This window comes from Diabrotica virgifera, chromosome 5 (assembly GCF_917563875.1).
Source record: "Diabrotica virgifera virgifera chromosome 5, PGI_DIABVI_V3a".
NCBI classification, from domain to species: Eukaryota; Metazoa; Arthropoda; class Insecta; order Coleoptera; family Chrysomelidae; genus Diabrotica; species Diabrotica virgifera.
This window is the reverse complement of record NC_065447.1, coordinates 123,706,496-123,727,867: the sequence shown is the minus strand read 5'-3', so window position 1 is coordinate 123,727,867 and position 21,372 is coordinate 123,706,496. Positions and strand designations below refer to the sequence as shown.

At 32.7% G+C, this 21,372-nt stretch overlaps 1 protein-coding gene across 3 annotated transcripts in view; it reads right to left on the bottom strand.

Annotated features, from left to right (window-relative positions):
- The window catches only part of LOC126884361 (KAT8 regulatory NSL complex subunit 3), a 720,298-nt gene that overhangs the window by 598,526 nt on the left and 100,400 nt on the right, over positions 1–21,372 (bottom strand). For all 3 annotated transcript variants that reach the window (XM_050650291.1, XM_050650289.1, XM_050650290.1), the window contains exon 2: positions 14,567–14,828. In XM_050650291.1, the coding sequence (XP_050506248.1) occupies positions 14,567–14,828 (262 nt within the window). The remainder of the gene's footprint in view (positions 1–14,566; positions 14,829–21,372) is intronic.

Genomic DNA, 21,372 nt, shown 5'->3' with positions numbered 1-21,372 from the left:
GGTTTTCTAACAAATTATTATTGTTTGGATTGCCAGAGCTGTTATGTTGGCCAAACTTCTCAATGGCTAAAACAAAGGGTTACACAGCACAAAAGTGACTGTACAAAAAAGAAGAATACATGTGCAGCAGTTGACCATTACTTAAAGACTGGGCATCAATTTGACTACTCAAATGTCAGGGTTCTACAGCAAGAGAATAATTACAAGAAAAGGTTGTTCTTAGAAATGTGTCATATTAATAAAGAAAAATATGCAGTAAATTACAAGGCAGACACGGGACAGTTGAGCAATATCTACTGTAATATTCTTAGTATGTTAAAATAATTTTTCTGTTTACAATTACATTTTAAATCATCCTGTATATTTTTAATGTGTAATTTTATTGTGTTTTAATTGTTTCTTAGTTGTTTTTATTTTTGCTTTTTATATTTCATTACTAATGATCTAGTTGCTTTTAACTAATATTGTTAGTACTGTTTTGAACATATTATGTACAAGAACCTTTTTAAATATTTTTAACTCTAAATCTGTAAGTAATTCATTGTTTATTCTCATCTTATAGTTATACAAAATTTTATTCATATTTTAGTTGTCTCCTGATGAAGCTGACAAAAAATCAGCGAAATATAGAGATATAAAAGAAAAAAAAAAAAGAGTATTTTTTTCAAATAACAGACCGCATACCCGATACACCACTACAATAAATTGTTATTTACGTTTCGGTCGATAATCCTACCAGTTTTGTTGTTTAATGATGGGTTTTTATCAAGAAATTCAAGCGATATATGGAAACGAGACTACAATGTTGATGAAAAGATGGGCCAGTTTAAATTTAAAAGCAGCTAAAATCACCAACAGAAGAATATTTTTATTACGATGTAGAGCCACTAATGTTATTCCAAATCACGTTCAAAACAGTACAAAAAACCTACAAATGATTTTATATACAGGTAATGACATACTTATGAGTAATACAGTGGATGGGTTCATTAAGCAATTATGTAAAAAAGCTTTAGCTTTAGAAATAAAAATCACATGCAATAATTTAGTATATTTACAAAAATCCATTAGTACAGTTAAATTTAGATTGCAAAATATTTTACCGTTGCACATCATACAGGATTTTGAAGCCAGTTTAAAGCGATCTTTTGATTATATTTTTAGAGATGTTAAGAAAAAGAACATTAACAAATTTGAAAGGTTATACTCTAACGACACTCCTAAAGTAAATAAGTTATTTAATGACAACAGTAAATGGTTCAAAAATATATCTTCTGTTAATATTCCCACAAATGTTTCTGACTTCCTGTCTCTGGGTCCAAAATTTGGGGTTTCTTGTCCGAAATCAGATTTTAAGTTAGACAATTTTTTGGGTGATATAGAAAATATAATAGATGAAATACCGGATACATCTAAAGACTTATTAAGAGCAAAAGTTACCAATGTCGTTACGAACTACTTAAATCATTCCAAAAAAGAACATTCCAGTGTTTTAAATAAAATATTTAAAGAAACTCAACAATTCTTAAAATCGCATCCAGATCTTTATATTTTACAATCAGATAAGGGAGGGTGTACAGTAGCAATGGACAAAACCGAATATATTGAAAAAACAGAAGGCTTATTAAATGATAAAATCACATATCTTCAGCTGAAAAGAGATCCAACTATCACTATCCAATTTTCTTATAATGAACTTATTAAAGCTATGAGGAATAAGTTAGAAATAAATCAAGAATTTGCCAAAAAACTGACTATATACAATGCATCTTGTCCGAAACTTTATTGCTTACCAAAAATCCATAAAGAAGGTATACCACTTAGACCTATTGTAAGTTCTATAAATTCGGTAACTTATGAATTATCCAAATTTCTTGCTAACATTCTTAAAGATGCTTTTGACGAAGTGAACACCTATAATGCAAAGGATACATTTTCATTTGTTAATGATATCAGAGAGTTGATTCTACCGAAGGATTATGTTTTAGTTTCATTGGATGTCATATCGTTATTTACTAATATACCAATAGATCTGGTCAGTAATATAATACAGTCAAAATGGAATCTCATTCAAAATTATACAACAATTTCTAAGGATAGTTTTTTATTACTTCTGAATTATGTTTTTGAGAACACCTATTTTAGTTTTAATGATAAATTCTATCGACAAATATTTGGAGCACCTATGGGTAGTCCACTGAGCCCCATAATAGCAACCATAATTTTGGACCATTTGCTGGATGACATTATTCCACAATTACCTTTCCCTTTACCCTTCATTAAAAAATTTGTAGACGATCTTATTTGTTCTGTTCCTACTTCTCAAATTCAAAATACCCTGAACATTTTCAATAATTTTAACAAACATATCCAATTTACTTTAGAGATTGAAAATGATTGTTCGATATCATTTCTGGACACAAAATTAATAAGAACTGAACAAAACAAAATATTGATAGATTGGTATCAAAAGCCAACACACTCTGGAAGATATTTAAACTTTTTTTCAAATCATCCTACTCATCAAAAGTTTAATACAGTGATTGCAATGAAGAATAGGGTAAGGCATATTAGTGATGATAAATTCATAAACAGAAACTTAAATTTGCTGTTAAACATCTTCGAAAATAATGGATACCCGAAACATATCCTTAAAAAATTGATATTTAACTCAGACATTTTTGACGGTCCCTCTGATATCGGTGCAGTACAAACAATCCGATATAAAAAACTACCATTAATAAAACATTTAACCCCTTCCGTGACTAGTTTATTTAAACAATTTACCAACATCAAAATTGTTCAATATAATTTGTTAGAAAACCGACAACTGTTTTCTAAAGTAAAAGACAAGACACCAACTGTGAATAAAACTAATGTTATCTACAAACTGCCTTGTTTGGATTGCCAGAGCTGTTATGTTGGCCAAACTTCTCAATGGCTAAAACAAAGGGTTACACAGCACAAAAGTGACTGTACAAAAAAGAAGAATACATGTGCAGCAGTTGACCATTACTTAAAGACTGGGCATCAATTTGACTACTCAAATGTCAGGGTTCTACAGCAAGAGAATAATTACAAGAAAAGGTTGTTCTTAGAAATGTGTCATATTAATAAAGAAAAATATGCAGTAAATTACAAGGCAGACACGGGACAGTTGAGCAATATCTACTGTAATATTCTTAGTATGTTAAAATAATTTTTCTGTTTACAATTACATTTTAAATCATCCTGTATATTTTTAATGTGTAATTTTATTGTGTTTTAATTGTTTCTTAGTTGTTTTTATTTTTGCTTTTTATATTTCATTACTAATGATCTAGTTGCTTTTAACTAATATTGTTAGTACTGTTTTGAACATATTATGTACAAGAACCTTTTTAAATATTTTTAACTCTAAATCTGTAAGTAATTCATTGTTTATTCTCATCTTATAGTTATACAAAATTTTATTCATATTTTAGTTGTCTCCTGATGAAGCTGACAAAAAATCAGCGAAATATAGAGATATAAAAGAAAAAAAGAGTATTTTTTTCAAATAACAGACCGCATACCCGATACACCACTACAATAAATTGTTATTTACGTTTCGGTCGATAATCCTACCAGTTTTGTTATATATATATATATATATATATATATATATATATATATATATATATATATATGTTACACTTAAAGTTTCCGCGGGAGCTATATGTGCTTTCTGTTGTTTTCCGGGTTTGACTTAAATAAATTGGCGTTAAATAATTTTGGTTTTGAGAAAAACCATTATTTTGACGACGTTTCGGCAAGATCTCACTTGCCATTGTCAAGTCAGGTAGTTCCGCTTCACGCTGCTGCTTGAAGTAAACTGAATTCTTACTCACGATACCGTCACTTATGTAGTTGACCTATGTAGTTGATCCTGATGGGGCTGCTTGTCCCGCGCGAACTCTGGCTCTTGTTATTGGTCCAGTGTAGGTTGCAGTCGCCGGAGTGATGTTACGCGTAGATGTTGCGGCCTCATTTATTTTGGTCTTTTTCTTCAGTACCGTTTTCCATGTTGTAGGAAGCCGTTGCGCATCATCTCTTTGGTTTAAGCCGTTGGGATTTCTTTCGATTTCTATCGATTCTCTGATTTCCCGTTTTCTTTTTATTTCGATGTTAGGTAACATCGTTGTTTGGTTCAGGTTTATTGTATGTCCTGTGTTTGCGACATGTTGAGCCAGGGATGACGTGGTTTCTCCCCTTTCGATAGCATTTCGGTGTTCTTCTCGTCTTACATGGATTCTTCGGTTGGTCTGTCCAATGTACGACTTTCCACAATCCCCACACGGAATCTCGTATACACCTCGACTTTCTAATGATATTTTGGTTTTTGGTGTTGGTAAAATAGTTGAGATCTTTCTGTCCGTATTAAATATCGTTTCTATGTTGTGTTTTCTCAGCACTCTGCCTATTTTCTCTGTCGTACCCTTTACATATGGCAGAATGATTTTGCCGATCGGTTTATCGTCTTCTGTAGGGTGCTTAACTCTTCTTCGAGCATTTTGAGCTTTTTCGATGGTGTATGTTGAGAAGCCGTTTTCTCTTAACGCTGTTTTCACATTATGCATTTCTTCATTTTGATATTCTTGGTCTGTCAGTCTTTCGGATCTTGTAATAAAGGTTTTGATGACTGAATGTAATTGTGCAGGATGGTGGTGTGAAGCAGCATTTAGATATCTATCGGTATGTGTCGGTTTCCGATACACTGTATGGCCTATGTGTCCGTCTTGTTTCTTTATTATTAACACATCTAAGAATGGTATTTGGCCGTTTTCTTCCAGGTCCATAGTAAACTGAATTTTATGGTGGATATTGTTGATGTGTTCTAAAAATGCCTTTAGTTTTTCTTCTCCGTGGGTCCAGATGATAAAAGTGTCATCCACGTATCTAAGCCAAAGTTTAGGTTTGTATGCAGCTGTTTCTATTGCCCGCTGTTCTATTTCCTTACACATAGGCCATACAGTGTATCGGAAACCGACACTTAATATCTAACTTCATTTTTGTTTGTTTGTTTTTATGAGCTACATTTTTGCTAAAAATATTTTTTCGATTATTTCATTCATAGGAGATTCTGACCAATAGAAAGCTACAGAAATCTAAATTAAACTGATAACTTTTTTGATAACTGCCCGTCGTCAAGCATATTACGTCAGATGCCCTTCGTTGCTACGAAAAAATACATTCAGTGACATTAATGACAAATGTTTTAAAAATTATAAAAGTGATGACTTTCAACCGTCAAATACATATTTATAACAACTGTGTGTTTAATTGTACCAATTTGTAATTACATAAATAAATTACAATAAAATTTTGGTTTTGAACAGTTTTATTCATGAAATAATCGCAACAAATTGCACTCGATCTCTAAAATTAATATAGAATTTTAGAGCTCTTGTGCAATTACTACTGATTATTTCATTCATAGGAGATTCTGACCAATAGAAAGCTACAAAAATCTGAATTAAATCGATAATTTTTGATAATTACCCGTCGTTAAGTATATTACGTCAGATGCCCTTCGTTGCTACGAAAAAATACATTCAGTGACATTAATGACAATTAATGTTTTAAAAATTATAAAAGTGATGACTTTCAATCGTCAAATATTTATAAAAACTTTGTGTTTAATTGTACCAATTTGTACTTACATAAATAAATTACAATAAAATTTTGGTTTTGAACAGTTTTATTCATGAAATAATCGCAACAAATTGCACTCGAACTCTAAAATTAATATAGAATTTTTGCCCTCGTGACACTTTGACATAATTTCACTCGCCTTTGGCTCGTGAAATTAAAACTGTCGAAAGTGTCACTCGGGAAAAATTCAATAATTTTAGAGCTCTTGTACAATTACTACTGATAATTTTTCGATCAAATACCTACTTATTTTTTTACGAAAAACCGCCTAAAAACGTGTTTTTTTTTGTTGAAAAATAAAAATTTTCGTTTGCAAATAACTCGAAAATTATTGACTTGGATAAAGAAACTCTATAGAACAAAAGTTGCTTATAATTAGCCAATTTATCCATTTCCGGACTTATTTTAAACGTATGATTTTCACCCCCGAGAAAGGGTGACTTTCACCCCCCAAGTAAAAGCAAGCAACCACATAAGTCCAACTTTGTGGAGGGTAAGTAGAACCTAAATCCAAATTGTCAAGCAAATCCATCGTGACGCTGATAATCACATTCCAAAACGGTCGTTTACTGGACTATTAGTGTATTCATGTACCTACTGTTTATCACAAATTACATTTTCATCTTTGTTGGTATAAATAGATAATTCGTAGAATAAAATATCTATGTGATGGAAAACCTCATTTTCAATACTGCACTGCTTAAAAACGTTGCGTATGTATGCGAAAAATGACATAACAATAACACATTTTTACATATTTTTATATTAGACGACAAGATGGGGCCCCCGCAAGCTTCATGCTGCGTTACGCCCCTGCAGGCCTCTGTTACGCCCTTGCACTGCTGTAAAATGCCTGATCAATAAGAAAATTCTTTATTGTTTTTTTTTAATTGTAAAATTGGCAATTCAGTAATGTCAGTAGGCAGCTTGTTAAAAAATGTTATATCATACAAGTTTGGTCCGTCTCTACTTCTTTGGGCAGCCTGTAGGGCAGCATTAAGGCATGCTTGTTCCTGGTTTCATACTGGTGCACATCCTTATGTCTTTGATGACGATCTATATTTTGATTTACATGAACAATACTCTCTAGAATTAATAGTGAATGTAGAGTTAGTATGTGCATTGCAATAAATGCTTGCCGACATTCTTTCTGATAGGACAGGCCAGCAATTATCCTTACTATTCTTCTCTGAATACGAAAGACATCTTTGGTTCCAGCACTGTGACCCCATGCCAAAATTGCATAGCTGATGTGTGAATGACAGTGCAAAATTCAGAAAGTCTTCTAATTAGAAAAGTTGCAGATCTTAGCAACATGCGACCTTGTATGAGGCCTTTTATTTTGTTTCATGGTTTTCCGTACCAAGCCAGTCACAAAAACACAAGTCTGTTGGTAACAAACGATTCCTTTCAGATTTTTGTTTTTTGACAAACCCGTGGAAGTTAACTGTGGCTAGATTCTCACCTAGGAATAGATATCATTGCGCAATGAGATTAAGAAACCACAGAAAACTAACCTCCCCGACTCCTTGCAGTATTTATTCGACTCTTAAGGAGCATACGTGAGTGCTCACTTTTCAGTATAATATACAGAGCATACATATTATGTATGATAATGAGTATTGTAAACGTATTTGTAAGTTTATTGATGTAATGTTGAATTGTTATTTTAGTGTTTTGTATATTACGTTTGAGTTATGAATGGTGTGTGAGCGTACTCAGGGTGTGTGTATCATATCAACACTAGCGGATTTATAGAAAGTTAGAGACACACCATCTACAATAACACATAGTATATTATATATAACACGAATACATAAAACATGTAATATATAAACACATAATATATTAAGATATAATACATAAACACACAAAATAAACAGAATTTGATATCATACTGAGAGTACAAGCATCATCCTCAGATTTATCAATTAAAAGCATGGCTATGGCTGTATGACTTCAAAGTCGAGGCCAGGAAGTCAATCTGGAAAACAATAACCACCAAATAACTTGGTTATAACAAAGAATACCCCAACCAACAAGAAGCGAAAGCATCGACTATTTCACGATCCAAATTTCTTTGCGCATGTACGATCCGCCATGTTTCATGTATAATATAATATAATAATAATAATGGAGTTTATTTGTAGCAAATAAATTGTACACATAAAATAAACTCAGTTCCTCACTGAAGTTGTATGTACAACTTGTGCGTGAGGGTTAAATTTTGATTATAAAACAACACTAAATAATTTTAAAATTTACAAAAAGGAATAAAAAATAGTCTTTTTGCTCATCTGTCTTCAAATTTGGGCTGCTCTTCTCACTAATTCAGTTACTGTTAAATTTTGTTTATCGGACCTACGAAAATCTCATAAAATTAAAAAAAAAGGATTGCGAGTAATTTTGATGGGCTCCTCTGGCGAGACTTCGTCTTCTATGAGAATTACCATGACTTTTGATTCTGTTTTATCCATTTTTACAATAAATTTTACGATTTAAACACTTAGAAGTGACGTTTCAAATAAATCATTTTTGACATTTTTTTTATATATTTTTTATAGATAGGTACTTAGGTATGATATTTATTATTTCTTAACCTAACTCCTAACACTGTTTGTTAAACCTAACAAATATGAATGTACAGTGAAACCTCGTTAACTCGGATTAATCGGGACCGCGGCAGATCCGGGTTATCGAAAATCCGGGTTAGCCGAAGAAAATGGTAAAAATTAATAAAATACGGTATACTTACAGATCAACTCCGATATAATTGAAATAACATGAAATATATATGCACAGTACACATCTAAATTACGTATCAATTACGTTTTTATCAATTCTATCTAACGCTTCTAGTTTCTTTTCCATGGTCACTACAACATTTTTACGTTTTGTTGCTATTTCGTAGATAACAAAAATACGCAAACACAAAATCTGAATAGATTTACGAACGATTACAGTACGGAAGCGAACAATACGACTGTACTACGCACAATACGTTCTTAATCGCAACGATGTTATGTTATTTAATAACAGTGAAGACTAAGACCATTGTTTACAAAATAATTTTTAATAGTCTTTTAGTCTTTTTTAAACAATGCTAAGACAATTTGAAATGAATAAAGGATACTACAGGTACATGTTGTTTCCGATAACACGGCAATGAACGTGCCATGAGTCATTTTTACTATCGTATATGTAGTTCAAATTACACAAATACCCATTATCTCTCAAATATTATATTACATACATTTTTATTGTTGAAATGTTTGTCTGATAAAAATCGGTCCGGGTTAGCCAGACTTCCGGGTTATAGGGGGCCGACTTATCGGGGTTTCACTGTATTTGTAAAATTTTTCTAATTGTAGAAAAAAGGATAATACTATTAAACATATACTCCATCTAATTTACTTACCGTTGCACGTCATCCGCGTCATAGCCCGTGACGTCACATGATACCAACACGAAATATTTAGGCGGTAGGTGTGTTCTTTTTTAGAATCGCTTTGCCGAGTACACTGGCATTACAGCCACTAGACATATTTTATTATATACGCGTAGAAATGATATTTGAATATTTCTATTAATGTTAACTTAAAGAAATACACAATAATATGTTTAATTTAATTTGTATAAATGGATTATAAAGCGTTTTTATGAAGCACATTTGTTCGGAATACACTGTAACTATAATCGAACGAAGGTGATCTTTTGGCATAAATTGGTAACATTTATTTGACAGTTGCGGTGATGATACTTCATATTTGTTTAGGTATATTCTTTACTATAAGTAGGTGTTTCATTATATTTACTGTTTTTATTATGTACTTTAAAGTAAGATTATAACTTAATTCTTGTTTTCTATTTCTAAAGTTTTTATTTATTTACAGTGAATATTAATTTGTTTTGCTGTATAATTCACTTCCGCAAAAATTGTGTGATGTATTTGATTTAAAATGAATTCAAGAATTTTTTGTAACTGGGCAACAATGTCAACTTAGATCTCTAACGTAGATAATGACGTGCAACGGTGTGTAAATTAGATGAACTGTATATATATATATATATATTGTTAAAATAAACTCTCATTGTGATGGCTCCACGCAAAGGTGGATTTTCTTGTGTGGTTCGTACTGGGATGCCCCACTAGATCGGGAACAAATAATAACTCTCTTTTCAATACCGAGAAATCGTAGCAGGTAAACAATCGTAGGGTAATGAGAGAAGTTCCTTTTAAACATCCATGTGATTCATTTTCATATACCATATACGTACCTATCTATTAAAATTATTTATTCCCAGATTTTTAATAAAGAATAAAAACAATTTAAACATAGCTATTTAGTGTTTTATTTAATTTGAAGTATAATAGTTATTTCCAGTAAACAAACATTTGCTTAATTTTATTCAGACTAGTATTTGTCTTCACACCTAATTCAAAATATGTTTTCGTTATGGTACATTTGAAATCTAACAAAATTTAGTGCAAGGTTCTATGCAAGACACAACATCAATTTTTATTTTAAGGCAGCTGATGGAAAAACGTATGAGTGGAAGAGAAAGACTTGCACATAGTGTTTATTAATCTTGAGAAGACATATGATAAAGGTTAGCAGAAACCTATTGGTTAAGTAGGAAAGGAGTGCCGGCTGAATATGTGAGAGTGGTGCAAGAGAAGAGAAGAGATGGTAACAATTAGAGAGAGCGAATGCATGTGAAACTGCAAAATTTTGTGTGAAAGCAGAGCTTCATTAGGGTTCCGTGTTAAACCCGTAGTTATTCTCATTCATGCTGGGTCGGATAACAGCTGAACTTCAAAGAGAGATCCTTGATTGTAGCAGATAATGTTGTCTTGGTAGGAAAGTCTGAGAGAGAAGTGGAGGAAAAACTAGATCAGTGGAGACAGGCGCTTGAAGAAAAAGTATTAAAATTAAGTAGGCCAAAAACAGAATATTCTTTTAAATATGGTATTCCAAATCTGCATAGAGTAGTTAGCCTGGATAAACAAATCACACAAGGTGTTAGTTTTATGCATGTAGGATTGATATCACTGAGCAATGAAGATGCAAGTAATAAAATTAGAGCCGAATGGATGAAATGGAAAGAGGTAAGTTGAGTACTGTGTGATAGAAAGGTACCAATAAAACTCAAAGGTAAGTTCTAACGGAATGACTTAAGACCAGCTGTGATGTATGGTACTGAATGTTGGGCAGTAAAACATAGGGATGAATAGAAGTTGTATATTGCTCAAACGCGAATGCTTGGTTAGCTGAGTGGAATAACTAGAAAAGATAATGTTAGGAATGAGTATATAAGATAAAATTTCGTGAGGATCCTATTGGAAACAAAATAAGAAACAGGTTAAGGTGGCCAGATGATAGATATGATGGGATAAATGTGATATATCCAGGCGAATTGAATTTGGTACAGTACAACAAGAAGTTCTAGAAACCTCAGATGCACAGAAAGAAATCGAAGATGAATAAAGTCATTCTAGCTCAGCCGCAGAGTTTCCTCGTGCAGCGAAAAAATCGTGGTGTTGGAGGTCAATAGATTGATATTCAAAAAAATTCCTCAAAAGGAAACAAAACAAGTCATCAGCCCAAGACAAAGTTAATAGAAATTTCGAAAGTATAATTCTGTACTGATAGAAAACAAGTCTTGGCTCAAAAATATCGATTTTGACAAGTTTTTTAGTACGAAAAAAATAGTAATAGAAATGGATAGAAATTTTCATCTCTATTTTGAATTAAATTCAACTGATAAGCATTAAAAATCAATCACGTTTCATCGGTTTTTCAACGTACACTTAGTCAAAATCAATATTTTTAACTTAACACCTTTTTACTTATCAGTACAAAATTGATATATGGGTTATATTAAATTTTACAGAAAAAAATACAATTCATATAAAACAGATCAACTTAAAAAACACTATAGTTTTAATTATTACTTTGTTTCTCAGTGTAACTCAAATTTACTACTGTTTTGAACGAATTCCTCATTACTTTTCTTAGTGTAGTGTGATGTATTACCCCTACCATTCTCCGACCGATATTTCTGTCCCCTGAATATCAAAGGTGCCGACAAAGCTTTCGCTTCTTGTTGGTTGGAGTATTCTTTGGTTATAATAACAACTCACTATTAGTCCAAGAGCTGGGAGCGGCTTTTGCTCGTGATAAGTAATATGGAAAAACTATACGGGAATATGTTGAATTAGTTGTGTACATGACTCTCCCCAACGGGCGGAAACCAGAGTGGGGGACGAGGGTAGTTATAAGGGGTCAAAATCGCGGATTTTATTATTTTTTTTGTGACGCTCATGATCGAGATAGAGCACCAAAATTTGCGAATAAGTAGATCATGACGTAACTATGTAAAATCTCCAGGGGCGGAACGCTGCGTGGGGGACAAAGGGGTGGGGACAGGGGTAAATATAAAAATTATAAGAGGTTTTTTGTGACGTTCGTGATCGAGATATTGCACCAAAATTTGGGAATAAGTAGATCATGAAGTAACTAAGCAAAATCTCCGGGGTGGGGGGGGGGGGGGCGCTGAGTGGGTGACAAAGGGGTGAGGTCAGGGGTGAATATAAAAATTATAATGGGTTTTTGTGACGTTCATGATCGAGATAATGCACCAAAATTTGGGAATAAGTAGATCATGATATAACTAAGTAAAATCTCCAGGGGCGGAACGCTGCGTGGGGAACAAAGGGATGGGCGCAGGGGTGAATTTAAAAATTATACGGGTTTTTTTGTGACGTTCGTGATCGAGATAGTGCAGCAAAATTTGGGAATAAGTAGATCATGCAAGTTGCGGACATATTCTCGACGACGAGCATCACCTAAAAGATTTGCATATTGACCCTTGCCCGCCACCCCTTGTCCCCCCACGTAGCATTACGCCCCTGCAGATTTTGCTTAATTACGTCATGATCTACTTATTCCCAAATTTTGGTGCACTATCTCGATCACGATGGTCACAAAAAACCCCTTATAACTTTTATAATCAGCCCTGCCTATACCCTTTGTCCCCCACACAGCGTTCTGCCCCTGGAGATTTTGTTTAGTTGCGTCATGATCTACTTATTCCCAAATTTTGGTGCACTATCTCGATCACTAAGGGCACAAAAAACACATAACTTTTAGATTCACTCCTGCCCCCAACCATTTGTCCCCCAAGCAGCGTTCCGCCCCTAGAGATTTTGCTTAGTTACGTCATGACCTACTTATTTCCCAAATTTTGGTCCACTATCTCGATCATGAACGTCACAAAAAACACCTTATAATTTATATATTTACCCCTGCCTCCACCCCTTTGTCCCCAACGCAGCGTTCCGCCCCTGGCGATTTTACTTAGTTACGTCATGACCTACTTATTCCCAAATTTTGGTGCACTATCTCGCTCATGAGCGTCACAAAATAATAATAAAAACCGCGACTTTGACCCTTTATAACTACCCTCGTCCCCCACTCTGGTTTCCGCCTCTGGGGATTTTATTTAGTTATGTCATGGTATACTTATTCCCAAATTTTTGTGCACTATATCGATCACGAACGTCACAAAGTACTCCTTGTAATTTTTATATTCACCCCTGCCTCCACATCTTTGTCGGCCACACAGCGTTCCTCCCCTGGAGATTTTACTTAGTTGCGTCATGACCTACTTATTCCCAAATTTTGGTGCACTAAATGGATCATGAGCGTCACAAAACAAATAATAAAAACCGGGACTTTGACCCCTTATAACTACCCTCGTCCCCCACTCTGGTTTCCGCCCGTTGGGGAAAGTCATGTACACAACTAATTCAACATATCCCCATATAGTTTGTTCATATTACTGATCACGAGTAAAATCCGCTTCTATCTCTCCGACTATATGCCTAACTCACCATTTTAAAATAATCTTTTTTGAAAACAATTCCGGAGTCGACATCGAAGCGTCAAATAGTCAATTATACACTGCGCGTCAGAGAAAACGGGCCGCCCACAAAATAGTTCATTTTTGAGGTCTCGAATTTCCTAAATCTGTTATCCGATTTAAGTGATTTTTTTAATATGCTATAGCCTTATTCTTTAACAATATCGCTGTAATAACAATGTCATTGTATACCGGGTGTACCAATCAAACTGTGTTTTTTTTCTCGAAGTTCACCACACCCAGTGGAATATTCTAGCATTTATAAAATACTGAAATTAAAACCCAACTATAGCCTCAGGTTTTCTTAACATTCTGTTTTTTTATTCATTCGCTTATGATGGATAATAAAAAAGTTAGATACTTATTAAGCAAACGGTCATTATTTTTTCATGCAGAATTACTCCTTAAAGTTTGTCGCGCTTATTTAGAAACACTCTGTATTGATGAAGAACACCAATTGTTAAAGTACCTAACTTTTTTATTATCCAACATAAGAGAATGAATCAAAAAACAGAATGTTAAGAAAACCTGAGGTTATAGTTGGGTTTTAATTTAACTATTTTATAAATGCTAGAATATTCCACAGGGTGTGGTGAACTTTGAGAAAAAACACAGTTTGATTGGTACACCCGGTATACAATGACAATTTACCTGTCTAGCAACAATATTATTACAGCGATATTGTTAAAGAAAAAGGCTATAACTTATTTAAAAAAAACTATAATCACTTAAATCGGACAACAGGTTTAGGAATTTTGAGAGCTCAAAAATGAACTATTTTGTGGGCGGCCCGGCCCGTTTTCTCTGAAGCGCAGTATAAAATATAGTTTTCATTACAATCAATTGTCGCTTCATCCCATATAGATATAATAGGTATTTATATTTTTTTAATATCAATTATTATCCCAAAAATATGCAAATTTACTGACGTTTTATAATGTAGCATTTTTATAAACCTGTTTCTTACCTGTAAAATATCAAGATAACTCCCCAAATATGGCGCAGGTAGATTCTCAATCATAGTCTGGTGTAACCATTGAATTAACTTGAGTTCCCATGATACAGAAGCCAAAAGTCGCCTCACTCTTTGCACGCCCTTGTCTATCACTGTTCTTCTTAAAAGTGGTTCATTTTGGCTTCCACTATATGCCAATTTAGAAAGATTGAAGTAATTGAGAATGTTGACCATACCATTAAAAACCTTATTTTGATTACTCGTCCAATTTGATCTAAAAACATATCAAACTAAGAGGCAAAGAATGACAATGACAAAAAAAGTCAGTATTGTTCTGATAGTCCATTGAAATGTTACATTTTTAGGCCATAGCTTGCATTTGTTAGAGGAGTCAATTTTATTTTTTTAATGTGTAGGGGGGATCAGTAGAAGCTTAAGTTCAAGTTTTTGGGGTCACCACCCTTGTCCCCCGACCACCATCTTGGAAAAGGGGTGCAAAGGGGTTTCGCGCTATATCTCGTAAACTACCAACCCTACGAAAAATCTAATAAACATAAAATGTAGCAAATAAAATTTTCTACAATTTTGTTTCTATTACTTTTTATCGTCAAGTGACCAACAAAAAAGATATAAACAAAAATAAGCAAATTTTTTTTAACAAGTTTCCTTTTGGAGGTTATAACTTCTTTTCAGTTAATTTTACAATAAAATAACATTATAGCAACTTTGTAGAGGGTTTTTTAATTCTATAGAAGTTGTTTAATTCTATTTATTTATCTAGGTTTTACAACGCTCCAAACTTGACCAGATTCTCGAATTCTCATAGCCTACAATAAAAACAAAACGTTAGGCTTACTTTTCTATCTATATGACTATATGACCATGATAGGTGAATGCAAATTTTGGTCATTCTTTATATTTTCGAGGTCGGTGAATCCGAATATGAAGTTTATTTTTATCTAGAATTGGTGGAACATCTTCAAAAATCAAATTTTATGCAAAAATGCGAAAAATCAATTTTGATGAATTTTCAAATTTACCTCGCTGTATCTTTGGTCGCTGTAAATATATCATCTTTCGAGTATTTAGATGATAATGAAATTTGTCCAAAATTATTAAACAAATTAAAAGAGGAGTTGTTAATTTTTAAACATTTTGTCGTCAGATTTCGTTAATTTCATGTTTACTTAAAAAAGTTGAGTGACAAACTTTTAGGTTATAGTTTTAACCAACACGGCAATAAAATATAATTAATGAAGAAGTTTTCTGGAAAATTTCAAGTCAAAATATGCAATAAAAAAAAGATATGTGACTTTATAAACGAGTGGCACTCTTCCAAAAAAAAACCGCTTATTTCTCGAGATACTAACCACGGTGTGGTGAATGGCTAATTTGTGTCTTACTTTATGTTTTTGATGGTGTTGAAAACGAAAATAAGGTTTATTTTGAATTTTAGATGGAGAAACATTGTCAAAATCGCAATTTTACCCTAAAAATAAATAAAAATGAAATCACGTTTTTCTTAAAATTAAAAGTTGCATTATTTTTTTTTTCTATAAAACATTTTATTCTCTGTACCCTATATTTTAACACAAACTTCATTAAAAAGCTAAATTTCAAATTTTGTCACTTAACTTTTGCGATTAAACTTTGAAATTCAGGAATCTGCACCTTTCACTTTAAACAATTCATAACTTTTATTATAATGAGAGAGAAAGATTGAAACAGGTACCATTGTCTTCAGAAAAGTAAGAAATATATACTGTAAAAATTTCAGAAAAAAATATTAAAATAGAACAGTTATTAAACGCAAATTATGCAATTTCATTTTTTTTATTTTTAAGGTAAAATTGCGATTTTGCCAATGTTTCCCCACGTAAAATTCAAAATAAACGTAATTTTCGTTTTCAGCACCATCAAAAAGATAAACTATGACAAAATTAGCCATTCACCACACCGTGGTCATCATACTACGCAGTATCTAGAGAAATAAGCGTTTTTTGTGATGTGCCGCTCGTCTATAAAGTCACATAACTTTTTTCTTATTGCATATTTTGACTTAAAGTTTTTCGGAAAACTTCTTCATGAACTATGTTTTATTGCTGTGTTGGTTAAAATTATAAGCTAAAAAGTTTGTCACTTTTTCAAGTAAACATGAAACTAACGAAATCTGACGACAAAATGTTTAAAAATTAACAACTCCTCTTTTAATGTGTATAAACATTTTGTACAAAGCTCGTTGTTATCTAAATACTTCAAAGATGACAGTAAAATTTTCAGGAGGAAATATTTACAGGAACCAAAGATACAGCGAGGTAAAGCTGAAAAATTATCAAAATTGATTTTTCGCATTTTTGCATAAAATTTTATTTTTGGACATGTTCCACCAATGCTAGATAAAAATAAACTTCATATTCAGATTCAGCGACCTCGAAAATATAAAGAACCATCAAAATTGGCCATTCACCTTAAAGTTGATTTTCATGGTCAGTATAACGTAATTTTAGGGGTTGCTGCCGCTCGCCTAATACAATTTATTATGATTTTAACATTCCTATGCTATTATTAATCTATTTTTGACCTTTTTTCTCACTATAAAACTTAGAACCCTGAGCATATATAGAAAAGGGCCAAGAAGTTGTTTGAGGACAAATTCGCCGGTCCAGAAGAAGAATAACGCAACCGCAAAATGCAAAATTCTTCAGAAGAGCAAAAAAACGATTTTTAAATATTTAAAATAGGGATTAAATGAAGAGTAATCGTCTAGGAGCATCGGTATGGCGTTTGTTCTTTGACAACGATGGCTTTTATTTTCATCGATATTGGTTCCTAGTAATCCTAGTTTCTTCATTATCTTAATTTAATCGCCCCAATTTCAACCCTATCTACAGTTGCGTCATTATGTATCTGAAACAATGTCTAACATAGCGCGTATTTCAGTAACGACGTAACTACCCTATAGTGACTTAGCACATTTTTATAGTTCGGTCGTTTTTGTATCAACTGTACATAGTATTTTAGAAGTTAATTACGCAATAACCAGGAATTGACAAAATTTGCAGTTACGTCATTCTTCTTCCGTACCGGACTGAATATCTGCCTGCTATGACTTTTATTATTATAATTTATCCTAGGTGCACAGCAGTCGGTTCCCCTCTACTTAACTTATTCTTACAGTTGTGCTACCTATTTGGCCACGTGCAGTCGTATTAAAAATTGTGAAAAGTATTTTGAGTTTTATAGATAAATACTATTTAGAGTCTTGTGGGTAAAATTTATATATTTGTGATTAGATAAGCGTTTTGGTTTTATTGTAAGCGCGCATCATGAGTGGTGGTTATTTTATTTGTAAGAAACCTCTGGGGAAAATTATTTGTCAGTGGGAAAGTTCGAGCCATCTTTACTCACTGTTGTCGGTGAAGGTTTTTCGTCTCTTTATATGGCGGAAATTAAGACAATTTCTGGAAACCCAGAGATACAAACGATTCGCTAAAACAGTGACAAAAAATGCATTTAATCTCTTCTCACTTCCTCCAACACAAGATGCAGCCCGTTTCCACAGGCTCCGAGTGTATCACCAGATTCAGTCATGGCTCGGTAAACATTGTGATCCAGATGATTGGGGCTGGAAAAAGCATGGAAAATTTTGGATACCAATCCAAATTTCCAAGCCTCCAGTACCACCGAGCTTATTAAATTCATCTTTTGCAGATACAATGGAAACAGGAAGTGCATGTGGTTGACGAAAAGCAGACCTCAAATTTTCAGCAGTGTGCCTCCATTGTGGTGGCGAAAGTTGCAGCAACATCGTGGACATATCAACATTAATTATTGAAGAAAATGAATTGGAAGATGAATTACCGACAATGACGCCAACTCTAATTCTCATTATACCACAAAAATTCACCTCGGATACTGATTCAGATGTTTGACTCGCAGCCTGGACCATCGAAAAAAATGAAAAAATAATAACTATGATAGATCTTTTTCAACATAATATAATAACTTACTTACTTAATCAGTAGACCCATTGATACCTTTCGGTGTTGGGTCTATCAATATACAGTGATGAGTGCGCTAATAACCGGCAAAATAACGCAAAAGATGGAAAACATAATACATTGGGCAACAAAAAGAGATGAAACTAGTGAAGGTGGAAATTATAGTTATAAACGTATAAATTAACATTACATTACATAGTTTACCATCTTATGACGTCTGTGACAGGAGTATTTTACAAAATTCTACTGTCACAGTGACAGTTGTCATACTCCTCTGATACTTCTAAAGGTGGGAAACTATGTAATGTAATGTTAATTTATACGTTTATAACGATAATTTCCACCTCCACTAGTTTCATCTCTTTTTGTTTCGCAATGTATTATGTTTTCCATCTTTTGCGTTATTTTGCCGGTTATTAGCGAGCTCATCACTGTATAATAATAAATAATATTATTTTGTCTAGAAATTGTCCGTGGATTAGGCCCATTGGGGATACCACACAAAAACGCGCCTCCAGACTCTACCTCATAGGTGGCGGGAAAAGGGTCAAAAATAGCTTAATAATAGCATAGGAATGTTAAAATCATAATAAATAAATATATAGATTGAAAAGTAAGCCTAAGGTTTTGTTTTTATTGTATTCCTATGAGAATTCGAGAATCTGGTCAAGTTTGGAGCGCTGTAAAACCTAGATAAATAAATAAAATTAAACAACTTTATAGTGGAAATTGTTCGTTTGAAAAATCCTCTACAAAATCGCTATGATGTTATTTTATTGTGAATTGAACGGAAAAAAAGTTATAACCTCCAAAAGGAAACTTCTTACAAAATTTTCTCTTATTTTTTTTTATAACTTTTTTGTTGGTCACTTGACGATAAAAAGCAATAGATATAAAATTGTAGACAATTTAATTTGCTACATTTTATGTGTAACTAAATTTTCTGTAGGGTTGCTAGTTTAGGAGATACAGCGCGAAAGCCCTTTGCATCCCTTTTTCCAAGATGGCTGCCGGGGGACAAGGGTGGCGACCCCAAAAACTTGAGCTTAAGCTTCTACTGAACCCCCTACACATTAAAAAATAAAATTAACTCCTCTAAGAAATGCAACCCTAAATGTAACATTTCAATGGATTATGAAGCTAATTCCAGTAGATAAGCAAACTATGCTCTAGCATAGTCTGGGAAAATTATGTCATAAGTCCCTTGTAAAGCACAGGAGCTAACGTCACAATTTCAGTGGATCTTGGGAAATTTGAAAATACCATAATAGGCTATTGATTATGTTCAAAAGAATAGAGCTAAAAGGAACTACAACGTTAACGGGATTTTATTGTCTCATGTGGTCAACGGACATCTAAATTTGAAAAAACCGTGAAGTGCTACCATTTAAATGGGTGCGTTTTTGAGAAAGGGGTGAATTAGTCCCTAGGCACAGGATAAATTAGGGTGAGTTCTATGCACTTTTGGTACAGACACGTCTACAGGAAAATTGTTCCAGGTTAAATTTACTATCGAAATATCACATTTTAAAGTCAAAAATATTTCTTTTTACAAAAATATATTCAAAAGAAAAGCAAGAAAAAACAAGAAAGAAAGCAATTTTGTTTTTTGCCCCATAACTTTTTCCACAGGGATATAAGTATAGTATTTTTACTACAAAAGCGATATTACGTAGGTCAAAATTTTTGACGTAAGAGAACTGTCAGAACATTAGAATGTGACTTTTCATTATTGCCATGTTTATAATAAACATGACAATAATGAAAAGTCACATTCTAATGTTTTGACAGTTCTCTTACGTCAAAAATTTTGACCTACGTAATATCGCTTTTGTAGTAAAAATACTATATAGGCATTGCTTGAGCGAAGAATAACTTCCATTCTTCCCTCTTTAAAACGACGTTTGGTAGAAGTCTCTAGGATTTACAGTTTCCGAAATAAGATTTTTGAAAGTTCGCTGCTCACAGCATTTTTGAGCCATTTTCCCCATTATTTCGCAAACATTGTTCTGTAACTTTTTTCAACGCATTTCTAGGTATATGCAATGGTACAGTTAGTAGAAAGAAAAGTCAACTACCTTTAAAATGGTCTATTGTATAAGGTTGTGTGACTATTTTTAAGCAAGTTATGCTTTTTCAAGTGTTTATACTTTTAATGATTTTTTATATTTTTTATGATTATTTTTTTAATTTCCCTTTATGGCGTTTTTCTTCTAAATTTGGGTATAATATGCATTGTGGAAAAAAAACGATTATTTTCTTTACTTTAAAATCGTGTATTGCAAAAATTCTAGGACTATTTTTAAACAAGATATACGTAGGATATTCAAATGTATCAGTAATTCGAGAAAAATTTTAAATTTTTTTATTTTTTTCAATTAGAAGAATATAATTGCATATTATAACATAATTTTTAATTCCAAATAATTTTTCTTAATAACACTTTACGATATTGTGAAATATAAATGTGCTTTACTCTTGAGCGAAATTCATATTTTTAACATACCTCGTACACTATTGATAATATTTTATATCTGATGATTGCATCTTAGGTTTTAGACTATGCAGAGCATTTTATAAAAAAATAATTTTTTTTCATAAAGTTAATAATAAAAAAGTTTATCATATGGTTTCAACTTAGTGGGACCTATTGTATGTGTATATTTACATACATTGCATGTGTATATTACACTTTGAAAAAGCATATCTTGTTTAAAAAGTAGTCGTACAATATGGTGTTTTTACAATACACCATTTTAAAGTAAAGCAAATAAGCTTTCTTTTTTATTGCACAATGTATATATCTAAATATACAAT